This window comes from Lepus europaeus, chromosome 11 (assembly GCF_033115175.1).
Source record: "Lepus europaeus isolate LE1 chromosome 11, mLepTim1.pri, whole genome shotgun sequence".
Taxonomy (NCBI): Eukaryota; Metazoa; Chordata; class Mammalia; order Lagomorpha; family Leporidae; genus Lepus; species Lepus europaeus.
The window spans coordinates 38245676-38266662 of record NC_084837.1 but is presented as its reverse complement, the minus strand read 5'-3'; the positions used below and the strand labels follow the sequence as shown (position 1 = coordinate 38266662).

Sequence of the window (20987 nt, the reverse complement as noted above, 5' to 3'; positions counted from 1 at the left end):
TACTTACAATATATTCAATTTATGATGAGTTTATCAGGACATAATCCCGTTGTAAGTCAAGAGATCCCGTTGAAGAGCTGAAGCTCAGAACAAGGTCTCTCTAGGTGGTTTTGATGCAGATGGGTTTGATCCCTTTCTAGTTGGGATTTACCCACAGGCAGCTGGAGGGCCAATGTAGATTTTATTTTGCAGATTTGGAGGAGAAATTAGTTTATTTACACTCCCTGGGGCTCTTATTGCACATAAACTTGTAGAGCAATAGAATTTAACTTGTTTCACGAACAACTGCAAAGACATCAAGAAGGAGAGAAGCGGCACAGGGAACTGCTCAAATAACCAAGAGAATTTCATGTAATATTTGAGATGTGTCATTGTGAGGTCACTATTCTCCCTGGCTGAGTTGCTTATATTCATTCCTATAAAGGCCCTTCAGTTTGCATCTGACCACAGAATTATTTTATCCCAAGTGACTTCAAGTCCTGTACTTACTAAAGCGTGAGCAAAAGCTGGAAAAGTGACCTATTAGAAAATAATCTTAGGCATATTGACTTTTGCATAAATAGATATGAGCAGAATGTATATAAACATACGCATGTTTTAGTTTTAAAAGAGTCTTTGATAAATGTACTCTTTATTTTATATTCTTGACCATATCTCATATAGGCCTTTCTAGACATGTCATTATTATCATAAATTCATCACAAGGAGCTATAAAATAGCCAAATTGTGAGTTATTAGGAAGATGGCTTTCAACAAGTAGCTGAACATTGAATAACTCAAATTCATATTTTAGTAGCTGGCTTGGAGAATCAAAAGGGTTTTTGTTTCTAGAATTTGCTTTATGAAATAACACACACACTTAAGTATAATAAATACTCTCACTTACCACTGCTGGTGACAGTGACACATATCCTAGCAATTTCTTGTATTGCTCAAAGGTGAAAAACTGTGAAATAAAACCAAACCCAGAGATTTATAACAATTTCCTGCAACAAACTCTTTAATTGGAACACATTTCTTTAGTAAGTCATTATATTAACTAGAATTTTAAGAAATGATAAAATATCTAAGACAGTTTTTAATCTTTGTTAAAGGTATTTGCTATCAAATCTTACTTTAACATTCACATTTTCAAATGTAGTTATAATAACCTACAGAAGAGCTGATGGAATCCTTTATAGCAGTAAATGAACCATACAACTTCCATTTACCATGACCATTTTCAGTTTCCCCAGACATCAATAGAATCTTTTTATGGCAATGATTCAACATTATAGGCGTAGAGGCCTGAACTCTTCAGTCTCCTATGTTTCCTCCATGATCTGCTTTTCCAGTGAATGTCCAGTTTTCCAAAACACTTGTAAAAGACATCCACTTCTCAGCCTTAAGCTGCATGTATATTACTGTGCCTCCTTGCTATGCCATGGGTTTTTTTTTTAACTTTTATTTAATGAATATAAATTTCCAAAGTACAGCTTGTGGATTACAATGGCTTCCCCACCCCATAACTTCCCTCCCACCCACAACCCTCCCCTTTCCCGCTCCCTCTCCCCTTCCATTCACACCAAGATTCATTTTCAATTCTCTTTATATACAGAAGATCAATTTAGTATATATTAAGTAAAGATTTCAACAGTTTGCACCCACACAGAAACACAAAGTGAAACATACTGTTTGAGTACTAGTTATAGCATTAAATCACAATGTATAGCACATTAAGGACAGAGATCCCACATGAGGAGCAAGTGCACAGTGACTCCTGTTGTTGACCCTATGCCATGGGTTTTTTAAGCATGAAATGAAAATGAAGATGCCATGATAAGCTAGGGAAGAATCCAGTGAGGTCACACTGTCCATCTCCCGCCTTAAAGAGAGACTGTTCTCAGTTTGAATGAAATTGCTTAAAATTTCTTTAAAATCTGATGATGACATTGATGATGATGATGAAGATATTGTTCCTTTCGTAGATGATATTTAGTAATGTTTTCACTGCAAACAAATGTCTATAGAAGAAAATACAATCAATCACTTAATATAACTTATTTTCCCCTTCCTTTCTATATTCAACATTCGGGGCAACAATTCTGTTTGAACAATGACGTTTTGCCACTGGGTACTCAGGTAGCTGATGACATCACTGATAAGGTGCACTCGTAGGTTCTGCTAAGGACTGCTTCTCAAGACCCAAAAAATAGCCTGTGTTTTTATATTGTCCCCGATGTTTTCTGCTTTAGCTTTCTTGTCCAGTATACTGAGGCAATGAGAAAAGACAGATTTGTACTCTCAGTAGAAAGGGGTGGCTTCTTGCAGTCATGGCTTTAATGAGTCATTGGGAAAATTCTGGAAGATGATGAATCTTCCAAAAGGCTTCACCACCTTGTTAGATTCCAGTATAAGGATTCGCTTGCATCTGACTTTCTGTCATTTTAAAGAAGTACCGAACTGTGATCTCAAGGAAGAAGTCAGAGGACATGGACTCAACCCAACACCTTAGCAATCCTCACAGGGTATCCCAAGTCCACATCTTGAGGCAATGAAAAGCTTTTCCTTCCCCTGATTCTAAATTGTTACAAAACCGCATTTCTGTTAGTTGATTGATATGCATAAGCAGTCTTGCTGGAAACTTTTGGTGAATGGTTAGGATGAAATGATTCAGGTTCCTTCGAATTAAGAAACCCTACAGGTCACAATAGTAATGAACAATGTATTATCACATAGTCTAATAAGCGAATAGTCCTTCAAACTTAAAACAATCTCATTTTAACTTTTATCTTTGCAATCCAGATATAATTTACTGAATCTAACACAAAACCGTATCTCATGAAAAAAAATCCTGAAATCTTTTAAAAATGGATTCTAACAATATTAAACATAAATGTCTCCATTATCATTTGATACCAATATTTACAAAAGATATTCATTTTTTCATTAATTTACTCATTAAACAAATATTTACTGGATATCCCCTATGTTTAAAGCTTAGAAGACATTATACTATAACTGTATTCTTAAGAACTAATAGATGGGGCTGGCACTGTGGTATAATGGGTAAAGCCGCCTCCTACAGTGCTGGCATCCCATATGGGTATTGGTTCAAGTACCAGCTGCTCCATTTCCTTTCCAGCTCTCTGCTATGGCCTGGGAAAGCAGTAGAAGATGGCCCAAGTCCTTGGGCCCTTGCACCCATGTGGAAGACCCAGAAGAATTTCCTGGCTCCTGGCTTTGGATCGGCAAGCCCTGGCCGTTGCGGCCATCTGGGGAGTAAACCAGTGGATGGAAGACCTCTCTCTGTCTCTGCCTCTGCCTCTCTGTAACTCTGCCTTTCAAATAAATAAATAAATAAATCTTTAAAAAAAGAATAGATCAGCTATCATTTTAACACCTCTTTACAAACACTCTTCCTTTGTGTCTTTAATGATATTTCTTAATAATTTCTCATCCACACCATTAGTTATTGCATGTATGTAATTAAAGTACACTATTATGAACATATCAGGTTATGTTCTAAGGAAGAAATTAGGAAGGTCAGCATAAAGTTACCTTCCCAAAGTCATGCAAATTTGTGAATATGGAGTTTGGAAAACGTATATATTCACTCAAGGTTTTGAGAAACTTGAATATAAGATTTGGAATCCAAAATAACTATGCCACATATAAGTTACAAACACACACACACATGCACACACACACGTACACATCTGGAATCCAGAAATTGATAATCTGGCTGGATTTACTGGCTTGAAGTCTCTGGAGAAGGGTCATGCTATAGCAGGGCAGGGCAAGTGGGTCAGCTTTACCTGGCTGAACCAGTCCTCTGCTTTTCCCCTTGCTTTCAATCCATGCTCACTAGGAAATCTATTGATTAACTTGATCGCCCAGAGGCTTTGTTGGGATGCAGTTAAATGACCCAGAAGCACTTTGATCCATCTGAGTCTTGCTTTTAACAATGGGGGGACCTGGGGGTGCTCAATCTAGGGCTAGTTCTCTCCCATGATGAAGGAAGACCCCCTCTCACCACACCTCTCAACGCCTTGCACATTTTGAGCTTCCAGCTTGAGTTGTGGCTACAGCACTATTTCCAGCCCCATGAGGCTGCCAGGTGGTGCTTCCTTGAATCCTTCTGGATGATTCTTTCCCAGACCTGGTCAGCACTCAGCTGAATAACTGGGCAGTCCTTCTGCAGATTTCAGGGGCTCTCTCCGTGCTGCTCACTCTGCCTTGTGAACTCCAGCTGCTTTGCTCTCCTCAACTCCTTATCCATGCAGGGAGTGCACTGGGCTCTGCCTGCATTTCCCTTTCCTGCCTGAGGCCTGGATACTCTCTCACCAAGGCAAGCAGAGGCCTCATCTCATTTGCTCCCCATCTCCCAGATACATTGCTGTCCTTTGTTTTCTGTTATCCAGTGTCTTAAAAACTGTTGTTTCCCATATTTTGTTCATTTTGTTGTTGTTTCAGGCAGGAGGATAAGCCTTGTCTGTTACCCCATCTTTCTTGAGGAGGGACTCTCGACCCTCTAGATACATTTGGCCTTCAGGTTCATGGGCTTAGCATTTGCAGATTCAATCAACTATGGATTGAAAATAGTCAGAAAAAAATTACATCCGTATTGAAACATGCACAATTTCTTTTCTTGTTGCTATTCCTTAAACAATAGAACATCAATATTTATATCACATTTACTTTGCATCAGGTAGTACAAGTAATCTAGAGATGATTTGAAGTATGTGGGAGGATAGTGTGTGTTACATACAACCATTCTGCCATTTTATATAAGGCACACAAGCATCCTCAAACTTGATTTCTGCAGGGATCCTCGAGCCAATCCCCAGTAGGCACTGAAGAGTCGTTGTGGGCATTTTAGGAAACAGAATGAGTTCTTACTCTATAACAATTTCTTCCTGTTTCTTTCTATAACTTTTTCCCCATATGTTTGAATTATTCATCGAACACCTATTATGTGGGGAAGGCTAGGATAGGTGTTGGTATGTAACAGTGAACAAATAGCTCTCACAACGTAGAATCACTCATGAGTTTGGTTAGCATACAGCAGTCCTTGACAATCTAAATGTGGAAAAGTGGCATTTGTAACTTGTGCAGCTCAAGGAGAGACCCTGGCACCTGGAACCTGAGGCCTCCCATCTCTAAGGGAGATCTCCTTTTGAATACTAATTCTCTCTTAACTTGTGAAAGGGGAAGCCTCATTTATGTAGCATCATCTTCTTATTTTAATGATGAATCTCATTTCAAAGAATAAAGTACAGACAAGCTTCAAATTTTCTGTTTCTGATTATGGTAACAATTGTAACTGAAGTGTCAGTACCAAGGCAAACACACACACACACACACACACTCCCTGAATAGTTTTTTCTGAGGTAAACTTTCATGACATACAATGAAGCAGTTTATGATGTATGAAATCGTTATAATCAGGTGATTGCTTTCCTCACAAATCCTAAGATAAATATCTATAAAATGATTGTTTTCATAAATTGTGTTGAAAAACTAGTGCTATCCATCTGGCAAAGATATACTTCACTTCAAGTTGTACTTAAAAGCTAGCGTACTTACCATATGTCTCAATAATTTGAAGGTAAAAAATCTACTTGAAACAAGATGTCTGGGACGCATACGCCATATCCAGTTGCCCGAAAGTTCATCTGTTAACCATTGTTCTGGCAGTGAGCATTGCTTTTTTTTTTTTTTTTTTTAAGTAGAGACTAACTCAGCTTTGTAAAGCTCAACTTTTTGTTTCTGTAAAAGACTGTTCAATGTTGATAAACCTTAATCCTCTTAAGGTCTAAATTGTCTCTAACATATAATATTAGGGAAAAATATTCCATGAAAAACTCTAATTATAATTTTCTTTATTTATACATGTAAAACACTGAACAAATGAACAAATGAATATATTATTCCACGGAGACAAAGTGACTTTCCTTTTGAACAGGAACTGTGCTCTGTTTGTTTACTTGGGCAATCTTTTATCAAGTGAAGCCATTTCATAATTCAATTCAGCTTTTTTGTGTACTTTGGTGAACTTTTTCCAGATTCTCTACTGTGATTCAGATGCCTATAATGAAATTTGTGTTGAAGTAATAACATAAAATCACAAAAACTATGGCAACAAAGATGAGGAGTTGATAGAGAAAGTATGTTTTAAAGTTTTGGTTTTCTGAATTCTAGACCTGAATTAAATTCTGTTAGGTTACTATTTTGACATAAGGCAAAAGTCTGATGTTGTGTATATATGTTGGTTATTTTCGTCATAATTTTTTTGGCGTAACCACCCTCCAGACTTACTGAGTAAAAGTATACAAGCTGTTCCCTCTTGCCTTTCATAACTCTTGGGAGTACAAGTTGAGTGATATATGCACAGAAAGTTTTATGTTGTTAGTTGGAATGAAAGTCATTTATTCAAAATTTATGTGATATTCTCTAAAAGAAATTTTGTTTTTATTTACTTTTAAAACTATTTATCTGATAGAGAGAGAGAGAGAGAGAGAGAAAGAGAACCTCCATCTGCTGGTTCATTCCCAGAACAACAGCCCCCAGCAGGGTCTGAAGGCAGGAACCACAAACAATCCAGATTCCCATGTGGGTGGTGGAAGTCCACTTGCTTGAGCCATCAACACTGCCTCCAGGGGTGTGTATTAGTGAGAAGCTGGAGTCAGGAGCTAGCACTGGTTATCCAACCCAGGTGCTGTGATGTGCAATGCAGGTGTCTTTACCAGTCTTAACCTCTAGGCTAAATGCCTGCCCATATGTTATTATTTTTATGGGAAGACAAAGGCATATTTGGTGATGTCCGTGGTGTAGGGAGGGGCACTGCCGTGAGAATCGCTGCATAAGGGCTTTCATCCGAGTGACCATATAAAGATCAGAGTTCTTTCTTTCATCCCTGGAGGTGCTGCCAGATCTCCCCATTTGTATTCAGATACGAAACCAGCAAATAGTACATAAACCTCCACAGTTACATGGCTAAAGAAAAAGAAGTCAGGGTAGTAGAAGTAATAATTTTACAAGAACCAGAATAGAGAATTTTAATAGAGAAGACTAAAGGGAAAAATGAGGTTGGCAAGCTAAATAAATGTGTTATATGAGAATCATATATGAAGAAATATAGTGCATTAGTTCACTCTGTTCATAAAATGGGAATAATTTAGGGAAAAACTTTTTTTTTTGCCTTTCTTCTCTCTTCCCTCCCACTTTACTTAATAATTATTGTGCCAAAGGAAAATTTCTGAATTGCTTTGAGAAAAGGTCCAAGCTATTTTGTGGCTGCTGTGGTTTGATTACATGATTTTCATTGACCACTGTGTTTTCTGTATAATTTCCCCATTAGATGGGATTGCTTTTACCTGAAAAAAAAAATCTACAAACCAGCATCTATATTTGAGAGACTGACCAAGTCTAAAGACAATGAAAATTATGCCATGATTTCTACATTCAAATCTTCAGCGTTTAGGGGAGGGTATTTGGCTTAGCAGCTAAGATACCCACATCCCATACTGAAATGCTTGGGTTTGAGTCCTGGCTCTGCTGCCAATTCCAGCTTCTTGCTAAAACAGACCCTGGGAGGCAGCAGCGATGGCTTAAGTAATTGGGTCCCTGCCACCCACAAGTGAGTTCTGGGTTGAGTTTCTGGCTCCAGGCTTCCACCTGGCCCAGCCCCAGCCATTGTGGGCTTTTGAGTAGTGAAATCAATGGATGGGAGTGTGCTCCCCTTCTCTTGCTCTCTCTTTCCCTCTCAAATTGATACAAATGTTTTGTGCTTTATGTTTAATTCATATGAGTGCCTGATAACTTGCAGTGTGATGTTTGATGCTGAAGCTGTCGCTGCACTCTGTTATCCCTCGTTGAGAAAACACAACACTCACCTTCACTGCTCTTTTTGGTGTTTCAGCCAAGATGGGAGGTAGAATCCCCTTGTAAAAACCAAACAATCTGTTGAAGAAAATATTTTATATAAGGGAATTAGGAAACAGGTAATTCTTTCTTTATTTACATACACAGCAAGCAATTCTAAGGCATTCCCAATCACTCCATGTACATACCAACCTTGAAGCTTTTCTTTGTGTTGAGTCTCAAGTGAAGATAAGAAACTTAAATTATTATGACACTTAGAAGGTGAAGAAGTGATGCTGAGACTAGGATCTCTTATGTAAGTGCTAACATGGCTGTGAGTTGTTTGCTAACGACGAAGCTGGCCCTCCTCACTCTAAGGAGTCTTTAATGTGTCAATCGTGGGGTGGGTAGCTTCATGCTATCTACTGTCCTGTATTCCTCCCATGCAGTAACCAAAAGAGCTTAGGGTTACACTTGACTCCACCAGACAGTCATTCTGAGAACAAAGGGATGAAGTCTTCAATTTTAGCTTTACTAACTCAAGGAAACTAACAACCTCTGTGATGATGGTGCCAGGGCTTCCAGTACTGTCCTAAGTAGTTCATACTTTCTTAACTTCTTTGATGGAGGGAGAGGGTCAGCTACAGGAATATGCATTGCTAACAAAAGAAATGTCAGACTCCTTCTCTGATATGCTATCTCACAGGGAATGGGCTAGCAGTTAGAGTTGCCATGGTCATATATTCAGATGTTTTTAGAAAAAAAAAAAAAAGCAAGAATGAGTAGCATATGCTTATGGTTAGACTTATAAAAACTCACCACTTATTTCTTATTATATTGTAGGATGCAAAAATTAAAATTCTTCTGTCCTGAAATCTTTTATTATTAAAGATTTATTTATTTTACTTGAAATGCAGTTACAGAAAAAGAGGGAGAGAGAAAGAGTGAGCTACTGTCCATCCACTGGTTCACTTTCCAAATGGCTATAATGTCTGGGGTTGGGCCAGGCAAAAGCCAGGAGCCTGGAACTCCATCTGGATCACCCACATGGGTGCAGTGGCCCAAGCACTTAGGCCATCTTCCACTGCTTTCTGGGGAGCATTAGTAGGGAGCTGAATTGGAAGTGGAGCAGTGGGGACTTGAATTGGAACCAATGCGGGATGCTGGCATTGTGGGTGGTGGTTTAACAGGCTGAGCCAAAATGTTGGCCTCTGTCCTGAAATCTTTTTTTTTTTTTTTTTAAGATTTATTTATTTATTTGGCCGGCATCACAGCTCACTAGGCGCTGGCACACCGGGTTCTAGTCCCGGTTGGGGTGCCGGATTCTGTCCCAGTTGCCCCTCTTCCAGGCCAGCTCTCTGCTGTGGCCAGGGAGTGCAGTGGAGGATGGCCCAAGTGCTTGGCCCCTGCACCCACATGGAAGACCAGGAGAAGTACCTGGTTCCTGGCTTTGGATCAGTGCGGTGCGCCGGCCACAGCGTGCCGGCCGCAGCGGCCAATGAGGGGTGAACCAACGGAAAAGGAAGACCTTTCTCTCTGTCTCTCTCTCTCTCACTGTCCACTCTGCCTGTCAAAAAAAAATTAAAAAAAGATTTATTTATTTATTTGAAAGGCAGAGTTATAGAGAGGCAGAGGCAAAGAGACAGAGGTCTTCCATCTGCTGGTTCACTTCCCAAATGGCTGCAATGGCTGGAGCTGTGTGGATCTGAAGCCAAGAGCCAGGAGCTTCATTCAGGTCTCCCATGTGGGTGCAGGGTCCCAAGGACTTGGGCCATCTTCCACTGTTCTCCAAGGCCATAGTAGAGAGCTGGATCAGAAGTGGAGCAGCTAAGACTTGAACCAGCAACCCAATGGGATGCCAGCACTGCAGGTAGTGGCTTTACCCACTATGCCACAGCACTGGTCCCCGTAATGAAATCTTATATCTGAGGGTGACTCAAAAAGTTCATGAGTGGAGTTAAAGGATAAATTTAGGAGTCAGTATTTGGTGAAGGGAGCAAAGTGCTGCTTGAGACATTTTTATCTGTTATCAGAGTGCCTGGGTTTAAGTTCCAGTTGTGCTTCTGATTCCAGTTACTGCTAATGCACATCCCGGGAGGCAGCAAGTGACAGGTCAAGTACTTGGGTCCCTGCTACCTGAATTGAGTTCTGGCCTCCTGGCTTTGGCCTCACCCAGCCCCAGCTGTTGCAGGGCACATGGCGGGGGTGGGGGTGGGGTTAGTAAATCTGCAGTTGAAAGATTTTGTCTGTCTCTTTGCTTTTCAAATAAATTTTTAAAATTTCAATATTTATTTTGGTGTAAAAGTCTCTGAGATCCATGTAGTTTTTTATAATATGAATTTCCCATGAAGTTTATGAAGATCCTCTTATATGCCATATTCTCATTTAAAACCTGAAGATATATAAATAGAAGAAAATATTTCTGTATTATTTTCTAAAGTACTCATGTTTCCTGACATAGGTATGGCTGGCTATAGATAAAGTCTTGACTCCACGTAACTCATCTGAAGATATGCATTTTTTTAAAATTTATTTACTTATTTTTGACAGGCAGAGTGGATAGTGAGAGAGAGACAGAGAGAAAGGTCTTCCTTTGCCGTTGGTTCACCCTCCAATGGCCACCGCGGTAGGCGCGCTGCGGCCGGCGCACCGCGCTGATCCGATGGCAGGAGCCAGGGGCTTCTCCTGGTCTTCCATGGGGTGCAGGGCCCAAGCACTTGGGCCATCCTCCACTGCACTCCCTGGCCACAGCAGAGAGCTGGCCTGGAAGAGGGGCGCCGGATTCTGTCCCGGTTGCCCGGGACTAGAACCTGGCCAAGATATGCATTTAACATGGGGGTGGGCATCTCTGGCCCTTCAGGGGTCACACCAGCTCCATTTAGTTGGGTCTGCTTCTTTCTAGCTGTGCTTCTTGAATAAGATGTCAAGAGCTTGTTCTGACCAAACTATTGTACCACCCAATCCAATATGGTGAGCTCTTGCTCCTTTTCAATTCACTGGTGTACACAGCTCCTTTTGGTGAGGGGAGCTAAGGACCTGAATCAGAAATTCTAAATTGCTCTCTGCTTGAGGGCAGGGTGCTATTGGGTTCTTATCCCTGAGTCCTGTCATTGTGTCTCAAGTAGGACCCAATTGTTGAAGTATAGGCTCACTCTGCCCACTATTTTGACTCACTAGATAGTGCCAACATTATGAATAGGAAGGAAAGCAGACGTGCGAATTGGAGAGCTACGGGAATTCCTCAATGACTCCCACCCCTCTTTAACTACTGATGCGATTCCAGTTTAACTACTGATACAGAAATTCTCAAGCACCATGAATTTCCTCTTTTCTTGTAAATTTTAAATATTGTGCTTCTTATCACTTACATTTCATTATAAATTAATTATTACAAAATTCTCAGCAGGAAACTGACTAAGCATAGGTTTGGTCTTCACAAAATGTGATTTTCTGCAATAGAAGTTCTATATCTATGATAAATGAGACAGTCCTTATCTTTCTGTGCTGATCTTCCCACATGTAGGAGTTTATGCCTAGCTATGGGAAAAAATAAGAGGAACATTTAAGTAAGTAAAACTTTTCAAACACTGTGTCCAAGTTGACAGAGGGCCTTGAAATCTCATATGATGGAGAACAGGAAGAATAGTTGCTTAGTCTGGAGGACAAAGATCTTAGGGAGAAATGATGAACTGTGATGGATCTCTTCAAAGACCAGCAGGTAGGAAAGATGTTATATTTGTTTCTTTTTGTTTCCAAGTGATAGAACTGAGACCAATAGGTGGAAGCAGCAAGGAAAGACACATTTTTGGTCTGGTTGGAGCTTACAACAAGGCAGTGCTTCTAATAGTCAGAAAGGTCCAAGGATAGAACGGGCTCTCCTAAAGGTGGCGAGTTTCCCTTTAGTACGCTGTCAAGCAGTTTGGTGGCCACTTCTCCTGCGCGTCAGAGGTGAGAATGTACCCAGCAATGGATGCACTTCATTGCTCTCAAGTTTAGTCTGTTCCAACCTGTGTGTATTTCTATAAAAAGGAGCTAGAGGCACAAACAAGTGTTTTTTGAAGAGATAAACTCTTGCGCACTTTAGACTTTTGCCTCCAGTCTAGCGCTGATTTTGTAGAAGAGGACTGACATCTCATAGACAACACAGGAGGTCTTCATTTTAAAAGTGATGAGAAAGAGATATTAAGAAGAGGTGTGAGATAGGAGAAGCAGCTGGGAGGAGCACAAGGATTTAATCTGAAAAGCGCGGGGAGGTCTGAAGCCCTCTGCTCCCCGCCGGAGATGCTGCATTGCTGCACTGTCCTTCCCTTTTCCCTGCCTGGCTCCTTTCATGTGCAATCACCCCCTGCAACCCTTCCACTCGAGCTTTAGGACAGAGAATGAACACTTTAATGGGAAATTCTCAAGGACCACTGGCAGGCAACCTTTACTGGCAAATGAGAATCGAGAACCATCTACTTCCTTGCATTGTCGTCATGCTTATGTCCATCAATGGGATGGTCAGGTCAGCACCACTTCTGCTGAGAACTGTTAGACCCAGTTTTTCTTAAACACTAGAGCCCATTATTAGTATAACATAATAATTCTTGTAGGCAGGAATTTTTGAGCACCTCACCCAAAAGGATACAAATGGTATTCAACTTCTTTGCCCCAATTAATCTGATCCCAGATAGACTTACCAGAGTTTTGCTCCAAGACTTTGGAATTGGAATTGAAAAGGTCAGTGTTCCTCTGTGTAGAAAAAGTTCTAAGATATAAAACTATGATATCAAGAGTCATCCTCTTTTCTGTCATTTGGAGAGTCAATCACTTGGGGAAGTGATAAGAAGGAGACTACTACTCAGGGAGACACAGCAGCGAGAAAGGAGAGTTCTGGTGCTGGGAATATGACTCTGCTGCTGGGATTCATCAAGCTTAGAGATACCTCAGTGCTTCCTGGATATTGCTATTTACCTCTGCTTTTGATTTTATGAGATACCCAGTGACATTTCCAATAAATTTGTATTTTGCTTAAATAAATTTCAGTTGGATTCATTACTTATAACTCAGAGTCCTGGAACAAAAAGTAAACCTTATGGCCCCAACAGCTCAAGTGACTACTGTAGAGCCTACACATCACACTCTCAGAGGGGGAAGGTTTTTGCTAGTTGAGATAGACTGCTGGGCCAATCAGAACAGCCACAGACAAAATGCGGGCAAAATGGCAGGGGCTCAAGATGAAGAGCCATTTCTGTGAGCTGATAATTACTGAAAGTTTTCCTAATGCAAGATATTATACACACATTTAAAAGCCGTAAATGACTCGTCATGTTTTACAAAGGCAATACAGTTTTTCTGCTCAGGAACTTAAGTTTACAAATACATGTGCTATTCATTCAGCCTTCATGTTATTTTGACTTGCTATACAGAGCATATAGCTTACCAATAAAATAATAGGGAAGAGAAGAGATTGGTGACAACCCTATTAACAAGCTTCCCCCTATTTACTTCTCAAGAAGCAGATGGCTGGGCTGGCACTCTGGTGCCGTGGGTTAAAGCCCTGGCCTGCGGTGCCAGCAGCCCATGTGGGTGCCGGTTTGAGTCTCAGCGGATCCACTTCCAATCCAGCTCCCTGCTAGTGCACCTGGGAAAGCAGCAGAGGATGGCCCAGGTCCTTGGGCTCCTGCACCCACGTCGGGAGCCTGGAGGAGGCTCTTGGCTCCTGGCTTTGGCCTGGCCCAGCTCTAGCCATTACGGCCATTTGGGGAGTGGACTAGTGGATGGAGGACTTCTCTCTGTCTCTACCTCTCCCTGTAACTCTACCTTTCAAATAAATAAAATAAATCTTAAAAAAAGAGAAGCAGATTGCTGCCTTCAGTCTATTCAGAGGATGAATGGAGGGAAGTCTACATGTTCAGGGGACCTAATGGCATGTCTTTTTTCTGACACAGAAGGTACTACTCTGCTCTTGTTTCCATCTGCACTGTCAATAAGAGAGATCTTTGGAAAACACACAAGAACCATCACAGAACCTTTTGCTTTCTTTCTTTCTTTCTTTCTTTCTTTCTTTCTTTCTTTCTTTCTTTCTTTTTTTGATGGTTCTTGCAAAACACCTCACATTTTATTCAAGGTACATGAGTAGTACCTGACATGCTAGTATAGAAAACCACACAGCTTACAGTACATCCTTTAAGGACCTCTTATAAAATTGTAGTGCAGGGGTCAGCACTGTGGCATAGCAGGTAAAGCTGCCACCTGCAGTGCCGGCATCCCATAAGGGCACCGGTTTGAGTCCTGGCTGCTCCACTTCCAATCCAGCTTTCTGCTATGGCCTGGGAAAGCAGTGAAGATGACCCAAGCCCTTGGGCCCCTGCACCCACGTGGGAGATCCAGAAGAAGCTCATGGCTTCAGATCGGCGCAGCTCTGTTTGTTGCGGTCATCTGGGGAGTGAATCAGCAGATGGAAGACCTCTCTCTCTCTCTCTCTCTCTCTCTCTCTTTGCCTCTCCTCTCTCTGTGTAACTCTGACTTTCGAATAAATAAATAAATAAATATTTTTAAAAAATGTAATACAATCTCTAGGGCAGTCCACACATTTTGTTCTTCAAAGCTGTTACTAGTAAAAGATGTATGATTTTATTTATACTGTATAGGAAAATATTTTTTTAAAAGATTTATTTATTTATTTTAAAGCCAGAGTTACACAGAGAGAAAAGGAGAGGCAGAGAGAGAGAGAGAGGTCTTCCATCCGCTGGTTAACTCCCCAATTGGCTGCAATGGCCAGAGCTATACCAATCCGAAGCCAGGAGCCAGAAGCCTCTTCCGGGTCTCCCATGCGGGTGCAGGGGCCCAAGGACTTGGGCCATCTTCTACTGTTTTCCCAGGCCATAGCAGAGAGCTAGATCAGAAGTGGAGCAGCTGGGACTCAAACCAGTGCCCATATGGGATGCTGGCACTGCAGGTGGCAGCTTTACCCACTACACCACAGCGCTGGCCTCTGTATAGGAAAATATTAACGTGGATGTTTATGAACTTTCATTAATATTATTATAAGAAAAACAGCCAAAATTTCTCGAATACTGAGTATGTCCTAGTTGCTCTGTTAAGAATAAATGTATGTAGGTCTAAGTGCACATAATTATCTCATTCAGCTTTCACAACAATCCTTGGAAGTAGACATGCTAAGTTTCTTCATTTTCTTCATTTCGCAGGCAAGGCCTATTGCTACATTACTGCCAAATTGGAGGCAAAGACTGAAATTAAGTTCTTTTGTTCTCTCACAGTCCATGTACTTGACCACTGGGATAAATAGTACAACAGTTTTCTTGAAATAAAACTATCTGAATAAAAACTCCTGCAAACTTTTTTTGATGTTGCACTAATACATTGTCGTTTCTTAATTTAGGAGATAGTAGGAAAGGCAATTAAAAATCAGGTCTCCATACCAATTTCCACTCAATTCTGTTTTAAACTAATGTGAAACATTAACTGATAGAACGGCTGGCTCTAAGATGAACAACATAATTTTTGTGAAAGTTTTGGGTGTTTGATTAAATATAATCTGTAATTTAACTTTCATCAAAATGGTAGAAAAGTAGGCAAGAGTATAAATATTTTCCCCCTAAGAAAAACTTTTGCCCTTAAAAGTCACACCGGGGCAATTCTGCTAATGTGGGAGACACATAATGTATACTTCAGCAATATGATAAAACACTCACATATTATGTATTAAAATAAAAGCTGTTATTATCCAAAATGTCAATGGGGAGCATTGTTGGTTACTGACCTAACAGGTACATCCCTCATACCCTTTGCTCTGGGCTCAGGGAAGAGAGCTTTTTTTCAGCCCATCCGTTGAAGCAGAATTGTGCAAACCAATCATGGAGGTCCCATTCCTTTGCTCATGAGTGGGTTAGATATGAGCATAAACCCAAATCTAGCCCCAGGGACCAGTGGGGATACATACTGGACGTCTTGGATCTTCAGTCCAAGGAGAAAACGCACATGGGAAGAAAAGTTCCTCTTCTTTGCTCAACATTGTCCTAGCTGCAAAAGATGCCTGTGCACTAGAGCTAAGCTAAGGATGACTAAGCAGCAAGATGCAAAGGACCTGAACCTTGATGATACTGCTGGACTGTTGAATTAACCAATTCTGGTAGGTACCATATCTCCAGATCCCTGGTTATGTAGAATTAAATCTTTATCACATGAGCTACTTATAATTATGTCTTAACCTATAGTTCAAAGCACTTTGATGCAAATAATCTTTAGCACCTCCATCTCTTAAAAACTCTTAAGCTGTCATTCTTAAATCATAATTACATTGAAGACAGTTGTTAAATATTAGACTAAACATTTAGGAAGAGATAGTGAGAAGTATTTTTTAAAAAATGGTTTTAGATTTTCTTCTCTCAGATAGACCATCATACATTAAAATCCTATGCCATTAGTATGATTACTCACAAGAGAACCCCTTACCACAGCTGGAATGTGGACAAGCTAGCAGACCAAAGTCATACAGCAACGATGAGGATGGGATAACAGGTCTCCAAGCCATTAGATCATGATGGCTCATATACTAATGAGAGTTATTGTTCATGAACCTAAGTAGACATGGAGCACTACAATATTGCATCACATTTGTTTTTAATTGTGTAATCAAACCAGGCCTTGTATTACTTATGTACATCCATAAAATGAAGATCAAAAACCACATTGCACGTGTTCTTCTCAAAGACACAGCTCACATACAGCTTCTTCGTGCCAAATCCCACAAAAGAATTTCACCCCTCATTTCTCCCCACTCTCAGTTTTTATTTTTGAAAGATATCATTTGAAAGGCAGAACATGAGAGAGAGAGAGAGAGAGAGAGAGAGAGAGAGAGAGAGAGAGAAAGTCTTCTACTGCTTTACTCCCCAAATGGCTGCAAAAGCCAGGTCTGAGTCAGAACAAAATCAGGAATCAGGAACTCCATCCTGATTCTCACAGAGGGGAAGGGACCCAGGCATTTGGGCTATTACCCACTGACTTCCTAGGCAAATTAGCAGGGAGCTGGATGGGAAGCAGGGTAGCTGAGACTTGAGTCAGGACTCTGGTAAAGAATGCCCATGTTGCAAGCAGTAGCCTAAACCGCTGTGCCTCAATGCAGGCCTCCAACCTCAGATATGAAATTATTTAACATATGGGTTGCTATAAGGTCATAGAAGAACCAATGATAAAATGCTGATTTAGGAAAACAAGGAAAAATGGAATTTCCTGCAAGTTCCAAGTTGCATCCAGTCTTGGTGATTCACATACATCAAGTCCAACTCTCAAAGATGCCTTGCTGCTGCGTCTCATTAGTAGGGTTAAGCTTTGGGTTATCCTGTTTTAAGGTCTAAATTTTAGATACCCATATAGGCCAGATTGTCAGGTGGCTCCCTAATTAAATGGTATATACAGGCAACATCCTTAATTCATTTGGATGACTGAAAGCTAGTTGCTTTAAGTTAGCTATTGAAATCTGAAGACTCTGTGGTAAATAGTGGGTAGACAGGGGAGGGTTTAACATTCTGAACATTTGACTCAGGTAAAGAAACTGAAAAGGAATGGAAAAATCACATGTCCTGTCTGTCTCTCCTTTTTTCCCTTCTGAGTCACTCCCTTGTTGGTTTTGCTGTTATTTTTCAAATTTGGTACACAGAAAAAGTTTGCTTGAAAATCTTCTGGACTGTTGAATGGGACTGCTCCTATACTGTGGCTGGGAAATTTCAGAACTAGCTAGGCTATTGGGAAGGCGTTCTTATATTTTATTTTTAAAAGGTTTGTTTGTTTATTTGAAAGGCAGAGTTATACACACATACAGAGAGAGAGAGAGAGAGAGAGAGAGAGAGAGAGAGAGAATCTTCCATCCATTGGCTCACTCTCCAAATGTGCGCAATGGCCAGTGCTGAGCTAGGCTGAAGCCAAGAGCCAGGAGCTTCATTAGGGCTCCCACATGGGTGGCAGGGGCCCAATTACTTGGGCCATTTTCTACTGCTTTCCCAGAGACATTAGCAGGGAGCTGGATCAGAAATGGAAGCAACCAGGACTTGATCTGGTGCCCATATGGGATTCTGGCATCATAGGCAGGGGCTTCACCCTCTGTGCCACAAAGCCAGCTCCATGGGCAGGTTTTTGCTGTTAGAAGAAACCATACAGAATATTTTCTTCTTGGTAGCCCCCAGTGAGAAAGAAAAACAGGGAAGCTGCTTCACCAATTGACCTTTAGAGAGTCAAACCCTGTTGACTACCAGAAAGGTTATCATAACTCTCAACTGATAAATTCATGACAAAAATGAGTCCTGTCCAAAGAAACTGTGAATAAAACATATTCCCTCCCAAGAGGAAAATATCAATGTTCAAATCCACTGGCTCTAGAAATTGGGGTTTTCCCCTGTTTTCAGGGGTGACATGTTTTGGAACCCACACTGTTGAGATTCATAACCCAAGTCCAGCCATCCACATGCTGCGAAGGCCAGGACAGAGGTGCTCATTCACTGAGTTTGAAAATGTCAGCGGAGGAGATGAGGTCCAAGTTGCAAAGCCATCTTGCAGGCCGTCTGCAGCACACTCACATGCAGGCTGAGAATGGTGCTTTCACCGGACCCTGCTTCTTTGCCAGAAACCTGGCATTCAGTAGGCATCCAGGGCAGTGACAGTACTCGCCGGTGAAGCATGAGATAGGAGCGACAGGGAAAGTGACACCAGATCCCCAGGTGGGGAAATTGGAAGGCATTAACACGTCTGTACACCTAACAGAGCACAATTACTACATTTTATTTTGTTTCAACAGTCAGGAGCTACATGAACATCACCATTCAGCTCTGTTCTGGGCAGTGATCCAAGCTCATCTTTGGTACGGTTGATTTTGAAGCCTTACGGTCAATCATATCTTCACAATTTGTTCTTCTTTCGGGCTTTAGGCATCCTCTTGATTTCCATTTCTTGTTTGGAAGCCTTGAGTCATCTCTTCTGGCAACATGACCAACCCAAATCAGTCATTTTCTCCAAATTATATTGAAATAGGGATCTTGCTAGTTTGTTGTTTTCTTCCTCCTCCTTCCTTTCACATAATTTTCCCTTTAAGGATCTCCTAATACAAAACTGATTGAAGGCATACAATATCCTCTTTCTTCTGCTGCTGTCAAATCCAAGTTTTTTACCCACATGCTGTGGCTCTGTCATTAAAACAATGAGGGCCGAGCTCAGCCCTAGGTTATGAGTTCATGGCTTCCATTGCTGGATGGATCATCTATCTCCGGGCAGAATTCTCGACCTGACATTACACCTTCAGGGCATTATTCTGACGTCATTTGCACGCCACATATCTCAGCACTTCACAGAATCCAAAAGGAAGAGCGGGGTTTCATGGCTCTGTGGAATCTCCAATCTGAAGTCCACAAAATTGCTAGCATCTTGGGGCCATTTTCATTAAGGTAAAAGAGAGAAGAAAAACTGTATTTTTCAAAGAGGAAACAGAGTTCAAAAAAGAGAAAATAGACATAGTTCCCACTTTTAAAAATAACAAACAAACTGCAAGGAAGGGTAATATAAAACTAACTTATTTTCTCAACTCATATCAGGACTTCAGGCACAAACAATATATTTTTTATTATTCATTACTCAGTATTAATTAAGTTTCTGCATATAGACCTTGGATATATTTGCTATCCAAAACGATGCTACTTTCATTATATTCTATATGAACAAATTCTTTAAAGCTTTCCTGAACATACATTTTAAATTGAATTTTCAGTATGATTTTACCACAATTAAGCTTTGTTGATGTGTCTAAAATAAACTGTAACTTGGATTTTCTAAGACATAAAAAATTAGTTTAGCTGTCAGTATCATTTAGGAGGTAGGTCCATGGCTCCAATCCCTGGAAAGTTGGCAGGGGCTTGACTTATTAAACATGTTGTTCAGTTCAGCCCAAGGAAGGCATCAGCGTGATATAAGAACCAGAACTCGGATGGAAAACACAAAGGAAAGAAAAAGTGAAGAAGATATCTGAGAAGCAACCAAAATGGTCAATGATACTGGTAAATTGCAGGTGTCAACTGCTCCATTAATCTCTAAGTAGAGAGACTTATAACTGGCTATACCGTAAATGTATGGATTTTCACTAACAGCAGAGTATCTTGCTCATAAAGACGAACACACTTCAGTTAGAATCATTCAAGGGTAACCTTTCACGGATATGAATGTAACCTATGAAGAAAAGCACTCAAACAAAAACAAAAACAAAAGCCACTCAATCTCTTTAATTTCTTTTTGGCCTGGGACTGAAATCCAGCCAAGATGACCCAATCAAAGAGTCAAAAAGCCCTTCACCTGCCAGGTCTTTGTTAAGCAAATCTCATGGCAGAAATTCCTAGCTCCATTCTGGTCACTCTCATCTTCTCGTCAGCCCCCTTTTTCTTATCTCTTCTGTTTTGAATTCCTGTCTTCCCCATGCATGCAGTAAGAATCATTCATTTATTCACTCACTCACTCACTCACTCACTCATTTATTCAATATACTTTGTGCCAAGCACTAGGCTAAACATTTTTGTAGGGTCAAATGTTGGTAAGTTGTACCATTGTCCAGAATCAACTAAATCTTTATTTTCCTCAAGAAACCTTCTCTCACATGACAAATATCTTGATATTGCACTTGCCTGTATTATTTCTTCAAGATACTGCCTTTTGGTGTGAGCATTTGTCGCAGTAATTAAGATATTGCCCACAGGGCTGGTGCTGTGGTGTAGTAGGGTAAGCCTCCACCTGCGGCGTCAACATCCCATATGGGCACTGGTTCGAGTTCTGATGGCTCCATTTCTGAGATAACTCTCTGATAGTGTGCATGAGAAAGCAGTGGAACATGGTCCAAGTACTTGGGCCCCAGCACCCATGTGGGAGACCCAGAAGAAACTCCTGGATTCTGGCTTCGGCTGTTGTGGCCATTTGGGGAGTGAACCAATGGATGGAAGGTCTCACTGTAACTCTCCCTCTCAAATAAATAAATAAACCTTAAAAAAAAAATGTTGCCCTCATCCCATATTGAAGTGCCTGGTCCAAGTCCCAGCTCCTTTGCTTCGGATTCAGCTTCCTGCTAATGCACACCAGGGGAGGCAGCAGGTGATGGCTGGAGTACTCGGGTC

General features: G+C 40.9%; 1 protein-coding gene across 2 annotated transcripts in view; it reads right to left on the bottom strand.

Moving 5' to 3' along the window:
- SLC25A21 (solute carrier family 25 member 21) overlaps nucleotides 1-20987 on the bottom strand; it is a 536203-nt gene that overhangs the window by 53473 nt on the left and 461743 nt on the right. For both annotated transcript variants that reach the window (XM_062205252.1, XM_062205253.1), the window contains exons 4-5: nucleotides 7878-7944; nucleotides 887-946 (exon numbers count right to left, since the gene is read on the bottom strand). In XM_062205252.1, coding sequence (XP_062061236.1) covers nucleotides 887-946; nucleotides 7878-7944 — 127 coding nt within the window. The remainder of the gene's footprint in view (nucleotides 1-886; nucleotides 947-7877; nucleotides 7945-20987) is intronic.